This window comes from Macrobrachium nipponense, chromosome 34 (genome assembly GCF_015104395.2).
Source record: "Macrobrachium nipponense isolate FS-2020 chromosome 34, ASM1510439v2, whole genome shotgun sequence".
Classification (NCBI taxonomy): Eukaryota; Metazoa; Arthropoda; class Malacostraca; order Decapoda; family Palaemonidae; genus Macrobrachium; species Macrobrachium nipponense.
Genome location: NC_061095.1, coordinates 10,317,279 through 10,333,651, shown reverse-complemented (window position 1 = coordinate 10,333,651; position 16,373 = coordinate 10,317,279). Strand labels below are relative to the sequence as shown.

Sequence of the window (16,373 nt, the reverse complement as noted above, 5' to 3'; positions counted from 1 at the left end):
ATAGTACATTTTGTAATGGGACCGGTCCGAGAAATACGGTGCAAAGAGACACAGAAATAGAATGTAATAGAAGATCGATCGCTCAAAGGCAACAGCAGTTGCGTTGCTACAATTGTAATAAACAAGGGCACACAAAGAAAGTATGTAGAGTCAAATATTGTGGAATGTGGTAGAGTGTGGACCACTATTGGCAATCTTGTCTGTCTCAGATACGGAAAGATGCGAGACCTACACCTCAAAGTTCTGGGAGTTATAATACAAGAACTTCCCAGGCAGGTCACTTAAGAAGGCAAAGAGAACGGCAAAATTTTTGGAAAGCCGATCAACAAAAAGGGTACAGATGATTTGTACGTGCCATTGTGGTCTCGTTGGGGACGCCCCAGAGCCCAGGCCTATAGTTTATGGAACAGTTGGGGATGTTTATATCCCAGTCTTTATTGATACCGGTGCTAATATCAACCTAATGGATCATAATTTGTACCAATCCACGTTCTCCCATTACCTTTTGAAACCCTCAACAGAGATGGTGTGTGATGTGCAAGCCCATAGATTAAACACCCTGAGTTGTGTTAGAATACGGTTTACTCTCAGTGATAGATTATTAATAGAAGAACCATTTTTTTTTATAAAAGGGGTTGTGTTGGGCAATAGACTTTTGCTGGGCCATCCTGCATGTAGGAGACACAAGATTTCGGTCCATGCGGGTGTTAGTGGTATAACGGTTGGAATACTTGGTGTTTTTCTCTCTTATGAGGACATAATTGAAACTGAGGATATGGAGATTATTGAAGAAGGCGGTGCTAATGGTGATGATACTGGTGATATGGGGAGTGGTGATACCAAAACCCACACTGGTGATACGGGGAATAACTGTGGTGATGTTAAACGAGATATTGGGGGCCACGGTGGTAACAATTTTGGTGGATGTGACATTGGCATTGTGGGTGGTGATACTGATACTAATATTAATATTATTACTGATACTAACAATGGGGTGGATGCAATGAGAACCACGGGTGGTGATATTTTTGGGATCGTGGAACAGGGAGGTACTAATCATAAATAACAATGTGTTTTATCAGAGGATGTTGTTTTAATGCCAGGTTCAAAAGTTAAGTATATCTTAGTTTTACCAGACCACTGAGCTGATTAACAGCTCTCCTAGGGCTGGCCCGAAGGATTAGATATTTTTACGTAGCTAGGAACCAATTGGTTACCTAGCAACGGGACCTACAGCTTATTGTGGGATCCGAACCACATTGTATCGAGGAATGAATTTCTATCACCAGAAATAAATTCCTCTGGTTCCACGTTGGCCGTGCCGAGGATCGAACTTCGGACCACCGGATCGGTAGTCGAGTGCGAAATCCACTCGGCCAACGAGGGACTAATGCCAGGTTCAAAGACTATGGTAAAAGTCAAGTTGAGGGAAGTGAGAAAACCCGCGGATGTGTGTGAAATTGAGGGTAGTGGGAAACTAAGAGGGATTATTAGCATGGCATCAGTGAACAGTGTATCAAACAATGGATAGAATTACTGAACTGTAATGATACAGTTAGGAAATACCAGAAAATACATATGTGGTAGATCTCCAAGATTTGGAGTAATGACAGTGGTTCAATGGCTATTGTAGAGGGGAAATCTGAGTTTTCAGAGGCAGTAATGCAATCAAGGAAGCATATGTTTAGAGAACATTTAGCTAATGCGGATTATAGTGAGCATATTGAAGCGGTAAGCGAGCTCTTGGCAATATTTGTGGATACAGTAGCTTTACAAGGCGATAAACTGGGATTGACTAATGTGTTAGAACATAAGGTAAACTTAGAGAAAGGCACAGAACCTGTTTATATTCCTGCATACTGCATACCTTTCAAAATCAGAGAACAGGTAGAAAAAGAGGTCAATAAATGGGAAGAGGAAGGAATCATTAGACTTATTGTGTCTCCATACAACTTTCCTCTGTTAGCAGTGCCTAAGAAGGACGGTTCTGTCTGTGTATGTGTTGATTTTAGACGTTTAAATGAAAAAACAATCCCTGACCGTTATCCAGTCGCATGCATACCAGATCTTTTTGTAGAAATCGGGGGACATAATATTTATAGCTCAATTGATTTAGCGCAGGGTTTTCTGCAGGTCCCTCTTAGTTGGTTGTGGTAACTAATGTAATGTCGCGCAGTTACATTTTTTTTCTGGTTTCGCAAATTGATGGTGAAATGTGTTTAGGCAGTTTAATTTAATGTTTCATTCTCTTTCATTTCTTCTACTATTTTTCTTATTATGCGCAAACTGCGCGTACAAATCAGAAGTAATTATTCTATGAGGAAAATCGGGTTGGAAAGTATGGCAAATTTCTGTTAAACTGAGAAATATTATGACAAGCCTGTGTGGCGGTCCCTGGCGGTATGGGTTTATTGGGGCTGAATTTTTGTGGCTTTTTTGGTGGTGAATTTTGGGGGCTGAAATTTTTATGGCTATAATTTTTGGTGGTGGATTTTTTGTGGTATAATTTTTGGCGGTGATCTCTGGTTTTACGAGCCAAAGAGGGGGTTATTGTAGTTCATTTGGTGTTATGGCTCTTGGGGAGTGGCACTACTGCATTGTGGTTTTGTGGGTCCCTATGAAGGGGTTGTATTTTTATATTCACCAGTGGTTATATTTGGCGGTATATAATTGTTGAATCGTGGTTTTCTGTGGTTTATATCCCAACTAAGTGGTTATGCAGTTTTATATACATGTGGCAGTATCATGATGGTTTATGTTTTCGAGGACAATTTTTGGGTGCCTTTGTGGGTGTTGTAGGGATAATTTTGTGAAATATGGTTATATAGTATCAGTAAAGAATTTTTGGGCCATTTGAAAGAATAACGATTTCTGAGGTTGTAGGTCTGACTAGACAACTCTATAGTGCAATTAGAGCACGAGGTATTCACTGGTGGATTAATGCTGATAATGCTGTGATGAGACCGGTTGCTGATTTTTCCTTTTGGAGTTGATTACTCGGAGATTTGCACTGTTTTCAGGAATGTCGATTATGACATTCCACGAGGATGATTGTAAGGGGTCAATTCGGGTTGATGAGATATGTTGTGATGGCAAATCCCGTAATGATACATACTGCGTTATGTGGAAAAGCGCTGGATTATATATATATTTTTTTCTCTCCTTATACATTTTGTAATGGGAAAAGTTGAATTATTATTTTTTTTTTCCTACAAGGGAAACTTGTAATTGGGGTTAAGCTTTACATAGCATTTCTATTATAGAGAGGAGGTAGAGTTTATCTGGGTATATGTGTCAGATAGAAAGGGTATTCGGCGTTATATTTGATGGAGGTTAACTATATAAACAGTACAGGGGTTTTGGTGTATAGACATTATGGGGTTTTTTGATAGTATATTCGTCGGATAAAGGATTAGTTATGAGGATTTAGTGGGTAAAAATCATATTTTGTTTTAGTGAGGAATTTTTAATAATTGACTATGAGATTTGGTATATTAGTTAATGACAGATTCGTGGGGTAAAACAATACTTTAGTTATTCTATGATCATGTAGACTTTTCAAATATGGACACACGATGGTTTTAATTAAAGAATTCCCAACTTCACGTAATGGTGACGACGGAAACAGCTCGGTTCTACAGTACCAGAGGTCGAATCTACACACGAACTACAATGTTATGGATCGCCTTTGCAATGGATGAGATGTCGTCGGTGGATCGTCTCAGGATATGTTCTGGGACAAATCAGGAGTCTACAATCTTCTACGAGGCGGGTGCGAGACGCACTTGCATGGAAGTCACGGGATATTTCAAGTTGACAACGAGGTGGCAGTTACGATTCCTTCATCGGAAGACATCGAATCTACAGTTCAGCAACAGGGATGTTGGATACACCTACAAGGGTCGCAGACGTTGAATAATGGCACATGCTGAATTGTTTCGAGATGGTTCACGTGCTCAGCCGGGGTCTATAATTATTCGACAAAGGTGTTCATGAAACACTTACATGAAACCACGAGGCAGTTCAAGTTCCGCCTACATTAGAGTCGGTTACGGTCCCACCATTGGAGAATAATTACGAGGATGAATTCTTCTTCGACGAACGCTACACGATTCCAGTGATTACAGTTATAGTATCCATATTGATAGTCGAAATATGTGTTATAGGGGGTATCTTGCAAACATTATGAACCAGTATATACTAGTTGCTGATGTTGTGTGCAACGGGAATGCACAAAAGACATAGGTGGCCGAGCCATCTAATGCGGTAATGAATTGTTAATCTCAGCTTTTTCCGGTTAGAGACAGGCTGCTTAGTGACAAGCGCTAGGTTCCTTGAAGAATGCTGAAATGAAAAACAGCCAGGAATGATGACCAATGCAATCTGAGGTCAGCGTCACCTCGGAAGTCACATGCTTGGGACATGCGGCACCCATGGTTGCTAGGTGCCCTGCAGGGCTTGTTTGCATGTGTGTTCGTAGCATATGATATATGGGCTTGATGATAGGTGATGAGAAGAAGAGAGGACACTCTTTGATTGCTTGTGACAGTGTGTAGAACACACCTGGAAGAGGTTTGAGAAGGCCCATCGAATAAGGAAACGTAAGATAAGACTTTGAAAAGGTTAACCTTTGAAGTGAAAAGAGAAAGAGTAGTGTTGTTCATACACATTCATTTTGATTAACTTTCACGTGTGAAGTGGTATGATAAGTATAGTCTCTTTATTTCAGATGGGTTCAATGTCGCCAAATAAGAGAATGGATTTTTTTAAGCCTTATTGACTATTAAGGAAAATGTAGTTAATCAGACACGGTGAGATTTAAGGGGGTACTTACTTAAACCTGGTTCAGGAGAGGAAATGACAGTTCACAGTTTTTTGGGGTCAGACTTTATTCATTTAATTCCACTTTAATGTATTCATTGTGTTCCATTTTAATGATAGCTAATTTGGGAAATAAAAAGAATTTTTTGGTACCAGTTTGCATTTTTAGCTAACGCCCAGAATGATCTGCAATGAACGAGGTAGGTGCAGCTGCGTGTGTGTTTAACTTTTTTAAACGAGTGTTATTTGGTCCTAAAAACTCGTTTAAGATATATATATATATATATATATATATTATATATATTAGTATAGTACGTATATTGTATTGATAGATGTAATTTAAAGAAGATCTGCAAGAAAAACAGTTGTCAGAGGATGATGTGTTCGACCGAGCCAGGTGGAGAAAAGTTGTCAGAAAATCGACTGGGAAAGATGTAGAGAAAGAAGATTATGCATATAATATATATATATATATATATATATATATAATATATATATATATATATATATATATATATATATATATATATATATATATATAGAATAATATATATATATATATGTATATATATATATATATATATATTATATATATATTATATATATATATATTATATATATATATGTATATATATATATATATATAGATAATATATATATATATATCATATATATATATATATATATATATATATATATATATATTATATACAGTCACATGCGTCACTTCATGATGCTTGCTTGTTCGCCTCATATTTTAAGTTCTGCTCGCAAAGTACAAGTAGAGTAAAAGGGAGAAGCAGGAAGGGTTGTTTTACAGTTCAAATTCAGATGTTTGGCTCAGGTCTGTTTTATCTTCAGATATCTAGGAAGCAAGGGAGCCCATGCATGAGATCTGAAATGTACAGTGTGTATGATGAGTTTGACACATTGCTGGTAAAGCTTTTGTGTAGGTATATGAAGCAACTATCAATGCAGAGGTTTCTTGCACGAGCTCGTCTTAGATTCAGTTGTTACCTTACAGACCTTACATCTTGTTCGGGTTGCCCCAGGTCCCTCAGTGTGAGGCACCTCTAATGTCTACCAGAGAGTTGCTAGTACATCTTCCGGTATATTTTGCATCTTCCAATCTTGGATGGTCTGGGATGCAGTTTAGATATTTGTCGAGCTTATTCTTAAACACATCTACGCTCACTCCTGATATATTCCTCAGATGAGCTGGCAACGCATTGAATAGACGCTGCATTATCGATGCTGGTGCGTAGTGGATTAATGTCTCCTGTGTGGCGTTTCCTTATTTTTACCTGGTTATAAGTTTTGGGCACTATTAATCTACCTCTGCTTGCTCTTTCTGATATTTTTAGTTCCATGATATTTTCTGCTATTCCTTCTATCTGTTTCCATGCCTGAATTATCATGTAGCGTTCTCTTCTCCTTTCTAGACTATATAATTTTAAGAATTGTAGTCTTTCCCAGTAAGTCAAGGTCTTTAACTTCTTCTATTCTAGCTGTAAAGGACCTTTGTACACTCTCTATTTGTGCAATATCCTTTTGATAGTGTGGGTACCATATCATATTGCAATATTCAAGTGGACTACGAACATATGTTTTATAAAGCATAATCATGTGTTCAGCTTTTCTTGTTTTGAAGTGCCGTAACAACATCCCCATCCCATTTTTGCTTTACATTTTGCCAACAGAGTTGCTATTTGATCATTGCATAACATGTTCCTATTCATCATCACACCAAGGTCTTTAACTGCTTCCTTATTTGTGATTGTCTCATTATTAGGTCCCTTATATGCATATAGCTTTCTTTCTCTGTCTCCATAATTTAATTGATTCAAATTTATCAGAGTTAAATACCATCCTATTTACCTCTGCCCAATCATATACTTTGTTAAGGTCTCTTTGTAGAGCGTTCCTATCTTCATCACAAGTAATTTCTCTACTTATTCTTGTGTCATCTGCGAAACTACTCACTACCGAATCCTTAACATTATGTCTATGTCTTCAATCATAATAACAAACAGTATTGCAGCTAACACCGTACCTTGCGGCACACCGGATATTACTTGGCTTCATCCGATTTCTCGTCGTTTGCAATAACTATCTGTTTTCTGTTGTGTAAAAATTCTTTTAACCATCTTCCTACTTTATCCACGATATTGTGTTTTCTAATTTTCTTCGCTAATATATTATGGTCTACTTTATCAAAAGCTTTTGCAAAGTCTAAATAAACCACATCTGTTTCATTTCCGCTTTTCATATTTTTGAATATGTTCTCACGGTGGACTAACAGTTGGGTTTGTGTACTTTTTCCGGGTACGAAACCATGTTGTCCTTTATTAAACAAATTATTTTTTATTAAATGTTTCATAATATTTTTCTTCATTACCCTTTCATACACTTTCATAATATGTGATGTTAGACTCACAGGCCTATAATTACTTGCCTCTAGTCTTGATCCACTTTTGAAAGTAGGGGTAATATATGCTAATTTGTGCTCATCATAAATCTTGCCTGTATCTACACTTTGTCTTAATAATATTGCAAGTGGCTTTGCGATAGAATGAACTACTTTCTTTAACAAAATAGCAGGAATTCCATCAGGCCCTGCAGCAGCTCCATTTTTAATTTCATTAATAGCCTGCACAATATCAGCTTCATTAATATCTATGTCAGCTAAATATTCACTATTTCATCCCCTTACTTCTATATCATTATCTATTCTAGGGGGTCAATTCTTTTCTCTTAATATTCGTTCTGCCAGTATCGTTTGCAAATTTCCTTTTTTTTCATTCGTTAATCTCGCCCTTCAATGGATATGGCAATGAGCACTGTTATGATTTTCAGGGGTAAGCCCCCTCCTGTTAGGGGAACCAGCTTAGTGTTGAAAAAAATCATCTGTACATCTTATTTAGCTTAGGATGGGTTCAAAAGGTAAATGACCTTCTATTCTGGAAAACTATTTTTGAATGTTCTTTTCCTCTTTAACTTTGACAAGATAGTCACCTAACATGGGCGCAAGGGTTTTTAATGAAACTTACTTAATTTATTTTGCTTTACCTGCGGCCCCAAACCTGGGCTGTCTTATTTGAGATGATTATTATAACTCTTGGTCTTTATTTTGTGTGTAGTTATATATATATATATATATATATATATATATATATATATATATGATCATATATATATAGTATATATATATATGCATATATATATATATATATATATATATATATATATATATATATATATATATATATATATATATATATATATGAGGCACTAGAGACCAATGATTATAATACTCATCTCACAGGCAAGAGAACCCAGTCTATACTTAGTCAAGGAATGTAACGGCTGAAGGCAAATTGTAATGCCATTCAAACTGTCTGTAATTTGGGGAATAATATGTAGATATTCTTAATGAAATGTGTGGCATTTCTCGAGAAAAAGAAAGGATAACCAAAACATTTTCTCTTCAGTCAGCATCTCGGTTCAAGTAATGAAACATTGCTATATACACTAGGACAACGGAAATGACTTCCTAACTATTAATAGGAATTTCTATGTTATATGAATGCAGCGAGAGAGAGAAAGCTAAGGAAAATAGTCTTGGTTTCAAGCTTGCATGCACTGCAGAGGTCCATGAATAAGCAAAACAAGGCATCCAAGGAGAGATACATCGCCAGATGCTGTTAACCTACTTACATTGTGGTCTTGTTTATTTTATCTTCAATGAAGAGCATTGTAGCGAGTCTGCATCTTACATCGTAAAATTCAAAGATGTTGAAGAAATCGAATGTTATCTCTATGAGGTCAGTTTCAGGGGCGATGATACGGTAAACGCAAGAAGTCCCTGGATAAAGATTCAAACCAAAATAATGTGAGTTATATACAAAAAATTGCATCAAGAATATTTCAACAATGTACAATATTGATAGTTCTCTTTTTATATCTTACAGGTGACATTTAATAGAGCCTAGCAAAGATATAAGAGCTTTTGTGGCAATTTGACAGAACCTAGCAAAGTGTATTCTTGGCTCAGCTTCCTGTTTGGCTTCATGGTGTTTGACTGAGTGTGACAAAGGACAATATTAGCTCAATATCTTACTTGTTTATTAGTTTTCTGTACAAGAAAACTATTTAGATGACATTTTGTCTGTCCGCCCGCCCTCAGATCTTAAGGTGCGTCCACACGGTCGAACAATGACCGACGAACAAACATTGTTACCAATTAACAACTGTCTGCCGGACTTTGCCTTGTGAAAAGAGTAAAAGGAGTTCTATACAATCTCATCTGGTACCACTGTTTGTTGCCAGATCTACTTCCATTGTTTCAACGTTTATGACGTCATCCTGCTTCGTCTATGATATGGTAACAATGTTTGTCCATCGGACATTGTTCGACCGTGTGGACGCACCTTTATAAACTACTGAGGCTAGAGAGCTGCAACTTGGTATGTTGGTCATCCACCCTCCAATCATAAAATATTCAAAATCACAGCTCTCTGGCCTCAGTAGTTTTTATTTTATTTAAGGTTAAAGTTAGCCATGATCGTGCGTCTGGCACTGTTATAGGTGCTAACGACACAGGCCACCAGGGGCTTTAGATGAAAGTTTCATGGGCTGCCGCTTATTTTCATGGGCCGTTGCTGAGAGTTTCATACAGCATTACATGCTGTACAGAAAACTCGGTTGCGCCGAAGAAACTTCTGTACATTTTTACTTGTTATATATTTGAAGAGCCTAACAAAGGACATTATTGGTCCTGCTTCCTGCTTAACTTGGAGGTATTTGGCAGAACCAAGTGACGGCTATTGTTACTGCTAGGCTTTGTGAATTTGTCATAGCATAGTAAAGGACATTACTGTTACAACTTCAAACTTATCTTGGTTATATTTGATGATCTAGAAAAAACAATATTGGTACAATATTGTAATTGTCATGGTAGTATTGGACAGCCCTGCATAGGACATTGTTGTTAGCACTGGACAGAATCTGAGGACACTTCTGATGATATTTGCTGCTTGATGTGCTAGTATTTGACTGACCCTAGGAAAGGACATTGGCGGTGCAACTTCCTACTTTACTTCAAGTTTTGCCACAACTTCTTGCCAGACTTGGTTGTGTTTTTTAAAAATCTTAGTAAACGGCACTGTGATAGAGCATACTTCTAGACACTGTGGTGTTGCTGCAGCTTTCTCTTTTCATGCTTAGCTTAACCATTTTTGACAGATCTAGCAACGAAAATTATTACCATAACTCTCTGCATTGCCTAGTTGTATTTACAGTCTAGGAAAAGATATTGTTGGTTAACTTCATCATTGGTTTGATGATATTTAGCAGAGCTTAATGAAGTACACTGCGGCCATCTTCTTGCTTTGCTTCACAGTATCTGATAGGACATTATTTGCACAAGTTCCTGCTTAGACATGTGGTATTTGACAGTACCTACTAATGGAATAGCCTAGCTTACTGCTTGGTTTGATGGTATATGACAGATCCTAGCGAAGGACTCGGTTACCAAGCTACCTGTTTGGCATAGTTGTCTTTGACAAGGCCTAGCAAAGGTCATGATTGGTGTAGCATCTTTCATGTTTCGTGTTACTCCAATCTAAACCTATTTGATCTCCAGCCGTTTTTTTTTCGTGATATAATTTATAATAATGTTAAACAACAAAGGTGAAGCAGCATCTCTTTGCAGCGCCCCTCTATTTACAGAAAAAACTCTTGAGAAGACGCCATCACCATTAACTTCCTATCTACTTAGGTCATGGATAATTTTAGGTAGCTTTACATATTAACTGGAATGCCATAGTAACATAAGACCTTCCAAAATATGGCCTGTGGACAGTGTCAAGTGCTTCTCTTAATCAGCGAAAGCTATCAGTGGGATATTTTTTCATTCCAAAAATGGCTGCTCAATACAGTTTAACACAGCGATTTGTTAATTTAGTGAGCAATATCACCTACAAATATTTTTAGCTTAAAAAAATTACCATAGTTCATAAATTATTCTTGAGTCTCTTTTGTGACTTATAGATCCTATCAACCTGAAATTGTTGTAAGTTTTAATATCCCTTTTATTTATTTTGTTTTATTTTATTTTATTTTATTTTTTTGTCAAGATTTTGTTCAATCATTCTATTTTGTCTAGGTTCTCGAGATCTCTTCTTTTCAGACTCGTGTTTGGAGGACTTTTTTTTCTAGTTATTCTATTCTCTTTTCATATGTTTTTCTTTCCGTCCTAGGAAGAATCAGATTTGACATCTCATGACAGCAGAGTCCAGTGTTACTGACAAACTCACGTCATTGATCAGAATTATGGTTTGGATTTTCATGCAGGACGTTTGTCCTAAAGAAATTTAAATTTATTTCTTGGGATACTACATGAAATAACTTGATTCAGCCAATCTTCAAAATTATTTCAACAAAGTTTCACGGAAGCAGGGTAACTCCTTGTTCTAATTCCTCTGTGGAGGTTTCCAATGGGTCCTCTAGAGGACGAATGTATAGAGTTGCAAGTAGTGAATGTGGTGAACACCAAATGTATGGTTCCGTTGCTGTTTCTCTCTCTGGGCTGCAATCTTTGAAAATGTCTTCCCCCTCTCGTTTTCTTCAAGTCACATATAAATACATGTACCCATGACTAACAGGCGTCTTAAAGATTATTTAACATCTATCATCAAAACTCATATTACGTGCAAACATTGTCAAAGAGAGTTATTATCTACTGACCACCGTCTTCATATCCTGGATACTTTGGTGACTGAATAATGGTTCCTCCCTTCGTTATTACCTGGTTACATGCTGCCTTGAGTCTATCTGAAAAGGAAAAAGGAAAATATAGAAAAAAAAGAGACCTTTGCTCAATAGAGCACATGCAATTCTTTCAATTACACTTCCGTGATTTAAAGTAGACGAATCTTCTCAAAACAGAGAGAGAGGCAGCGAGAAAGACAAGTGACTGTCAACGCTGATAAATAGTCTCTTATTTTTCTTTGCCTTTAAGTGCTCTGACCTTATTATTTGTGAACGTTTTTTGTTGAATTGATTTCATCTACACACCTTTTTCTTTGTTAGTGATTCTTTGTACACTTTCAGACAGGTTGGAAAGGGGAACCGAACAGGCTCTCGACAACTCTCTCTCTCTCTTACCTTGTCAAAGAATACTTCACGAATAGTCGTATATCACTGTGGACTTGTTTCCTTATTTCTTTTACAGATAACCATCCCCTCCCCCACCCCCACCCCCTCTCTCTCTCTCTCTCTCTCTCTCTCAGACGTGCAACTAGTAGAAACCTTACGACCCTGAGACAAATGACAGTGGATGATTATTTCTGGTGATAGAAATTCACTCTCGACGTAGTTTGGAAGTCACGTAAAGCCGTCGGTCGCGTTGCTGAATGACCACTGGTTCCATGCAACGTATAAACACCATACAAACAAAAGAAAGTGGATGACACAACGAGGCGGGAAAGGACACACTCTCGACCACTTACCATAATAGCCTCCCACGACTCTTTCGCACCGATTTCCTTCTGTCCCGGGAGGACAAACGCAGAGACAGTTCTTCGATAAGTAGCCGTCGTTCTTGCAATAGTCCTCCTCAAGGCCACAGTCACTGGCCCACATTTCTGTTGAAGAGAAAAAAAATCTCATTGTATGTTCGTTCGTACGTGCATGGGCGTCAGGTTCAAATGAGGTTTGGGAACAACACCTGGGATCTGCCGGTTTGACATCCAGTGGTCTTCCTCATCAACATTTTCTAGTTTGATCAGTGAAGCCCGTGAGTAATAACATTACTGAATTCCAGAGTAGCGTTTATTAGTCACTGACAGATAAACATTGCTCCAGATCATTGTTGTTACTATTTATAAATATCAATTCTAGATCATTGTAGTTAGTATATTCAGTCAGCAAACAATATTGAAAAAGATAAATAAATTAAGGAATGACGTATCAAAACAGGCATATATCTCATGTAAACTTTCACCAGGAATAGCATAAAATTCATACGAGAATGATTAGTTTTTATGAAGAACGGTGTCAGCGCGCTTGATAATTTGAATATTAGTGTCTTACGAGAATTTTGAATAACAGAACTTTTATATAGCCTTCAGAGTTATAAAAAAAAAAATTACAAGGAAATAAAATTTTGTCTATGTTCCACCTCACGCGGTGCACTGTAGTCATTACGTAGGGTTCTGCGCAGCTTCCCTTCGACCCCCAACTGCAACCCCTTTCATTCCTTTTACTGATACTTCATTTATATTCTCTTTCTTTCATCTTGCTATGCACTCTCTTCTAACCAATGTCTCTTAGCGCAACTGCGAGTTTTTTCATTTTGTTGCACCTTTCAAACCTTTCTACTCTCAATTAACCTTTCAGCGCTCAATGACCTCAGAGGTCGCAGCGCTAGGCCTTTGGCTTAAATTCTGTATTCCATTCCGAGCGCCTCAGTGGCGTGATCGGTATGGTCTTGGCCTGCCACCTTGGTGGCCGCGAGTTCGATTCTCGGGCATTCCATTGACGGGTGAGAGATGTGTATTTCTTGCGATAGAAGTTAACTCTCGATGTGGTTCGGAAGTCACGTAAAGCCGTTGGTCCCGTCGCTGAATAACCACTGGTTCATGCAACGAGAGGTATATTATTAATATGATTCTCACATCTTGGCGGATCCAAGGAAGTCTTATTTTTTGTATCTCGAACTTATACTGAAAGTACGAGTTTAGGGGTCATACAGGCTTATAGACTGACTGTACTGTATAAATTATATCGCTCTGGTTCATTGTGAGTATTCAGTCTTTCAAAATGAGCCAAAACACTAGGACGTACTCGCATAGTACCAGGTGATTTTGCCCGTTCCAAAAGACTGAATAGTACTCACAATGAACCAGAGCGATATGATTTATACCGCATAGTTAGTCTGCAAGTCTGTAAACTCGTTTAAGTATAAGTTCGATATTCAAAACTATGACTTCGAATCTATTCGGGCTTCGGGTATTGCCAGTGAGTTAAGGAAAACATTACCTCAAGAGAACATTTTACTTCCTTATCATTTTTGACGCTGCAAACTACTACATAAATCTTTAGGCGATATGATAGTTCTGGTAATCAGATTTCACCCTAGATATTAATATTCAAATTATCTAACGCTCAGACATATTTGTTCATGAAAAGATCATAATGCTCGCTTAAGTTTTATGTTATTCGCTTCGAAAGCGTGCATAAGACATATATGCCTGTTTTAATACGTTATTCCATTATTTATTTATTGAAAGGTTTGCAAATTTTAATTCCAAGAAACAGATTCCTCCTTCCCCCCACCACATCCCAGCTGTGTAACCTACCTGTGCAACCGTACATTCGATTCGCCAACAATGCGTCCCGATGCGACAGACGTTGGGAAGTTCCTGGAATGCCCTGGAGCATCGGGTCTTTCGTCTTCAGGGTGAGTCCTCCGTTGTTGGTGAAGGACTGGATCAAGAGAAAGGAAAAGTCCGTCAATGAGAGGAATATATCGGAAAGGCTTTTTTTTCAGTTTTCTGTAAAAGAAAACTGTTAAGATGGCTCTTACTCTCCTTCCACACTTTTTCTGTCCGCCCTTAGACCTTAAAAAACTACTGATGCTAGAGGGCTGCAAATTGGCATGTTGGTTATCCTCCCTCCAATCATCAAACGTACCAAATTGCAATCCTCTAGCCTCAGTAGTTTTAATTTTTTTTAAGGTTAAAGTTAGCCATATCTGGGACTGATAATAGTCCCTCCATAAAGCGACGCTTGAACATCAGAAATTTGGAAACCTGAACTGTATTAGTTTGAGTTTTGGTACCGTATCTTTTTCATTTTAAGTCAGGTGTCGTTTACTTACTATGAGATTCAGGGCCTCTGTAACACGGTTTTTTCGCAATAACTTTTTATTTATGCATTTCATAAATATAACGCTTATTCAGAAGACACATTATATCTACACATAAATTTTGACTGTATTCTGCATTACGTAGGTTGAATAAATTTGTTATTTATAATGTAAAATTGACTTTTTTTGAAGACGGGCCAACTTACTCAGAGAAAAGGTTTCGAAAGCACTCGTTACGTAACTCATGACAGCATTTCTTCCCTGTTTCTCGATGGATGATTGGCTATACGTAAGGAAGGCTAGACCTCTGGCAACAATGACATAAAAATTTAAGTATAAGCAAAGCAGTACGCCTTTATGAACTCTGAAACCTCTCCACTGATAATTGTCATAATGAACAAACCAACAAAATATGTTAATAAATACAAATACACTTCGAGTATTAGTCTAACTCCCAAAATAAGTGTCCTAAGAAATTACAGTCTACTTTATAGGTCACAATCAGATTGACAAGATGTAGGGAATAGTTGGTATTTTCAAAAACATTATAGACAAGCTTGATTTGATGACTGCTATATCCAATGTCAAGCAATTTTTATTCATTGGCTATCTACCTATTTACTGAAAAAAAAATAGCCGGTACCGTATTTTGGCTTTAAACCTTCACCAATAGTTATCGTCAGAATGATGACTTCATGAGGCTCCACCCACTTTGGCCTCGTTATAATTCAGGATAACACTGAAGGCTATCATGGGCATTGTTGGATTAGAAAATTTAACTTCTGGCTATAAAAACTCATTTCTCTAGTAGTTGTAAGAAGTGCTAAATGATCCTTAAGGATCCCAGTAGTTGACCTAAACGTTTAATTCATGTATATTACTGCTATTACTACTGTTGCGGCACTACTGCTACAGTAGTATTTACGCTAGCACAGATACCCCACCCACATTTATGTATTGTTCCGCCATTCATAAAGTCTTTGCCAATGGAACAGTGAATGAGTTTCTGTCTGGTGGATGGGCAGGGCAACATTTCATCAAACGTTGTTTACCTTGCTTATGTAATGAATGTTTTTCGACTCTTGGCTTGTAATCATTGGCCATGGCGTCGGCTAGAGAATTTTTACTCTATAAAAATTAAAACTATCGAGTTTAGGTTATTGATAATGCTGACAAGATTTGTGTGTGGTTGTAAAATATACACATGTCAATTTTCAGCTACATCCGATGCTTTGATAAGGAGCAAAGTCCAAAAAACCGTGTTAAAGAGGCCCTGAATCTCATAGTAGTTACCTGAAACAAGTTCCAATTGGCTTAGACAGAATTTTCGAACGAAAGGGTCACTGTTGGAATCAGATTTATCCATACGAAACCACTACATTTAGTCAAAACAGAACCCAAGTTACCCTTAGACTGTATTTTCAGGAACAAGGATCTTTACAGTACTATCACTTATGCTCAAACAGACGTATATAACCTCCTCATCACTGAGGTTATGATTATTATGAAAAAAAAGAAGATCAGAATAAAGACCTCCCTGGTATACAGTTAGAACTGTAACTGATTTTCCAAGGTCTATAAAAGGTCAACTTTTATTTTGACTCAGAGTTATAATTTGCCTTTTAATCTTGACAAGTATTAATTTTGTTTGTGGTCACTCATTTTCATTCCTTAAGTTTTG

At 37.4% G+C, this 16,373-nt stretch overlaps 1 protein-coding gene across 5 annotated transcripts in view; it reads right to left on the bottom strand.

The window, feature by feature from the left end:
* The window catches only part of LOC135207895 (protein SpAN-like), a 38,409-nt gene that overhangs the window by 9,385 nt on the left and 12,651 nt on the right, over positions 1-16,373 (bottom strand). For all 5 annotated transcript variants that reach the window (XM_064239809.1, XM_064239810.1, XM_064239812.1 and 2 more), the window contains 4 exons: positions 14,184-14,310; positions 12,333-12,467; positions 11,569-11,655; positions 8,539-8,686 (listed from right to left, as the gene is read on the bottom strand). In XM_064239809.1, the coding sequence (XP_064095879.1) occupies positions 8,539-8,686; positions 11,569-11,655; positions 12,333-12,467; positions 14,184-14,310 (497 nt within the window). The remainder of the gene's footprint in view (positions 1-8,538; positions 8,687-11,568; positions 11,656-12,332; positions 12,468-14,183; positions 14,311-16,373) is intronic.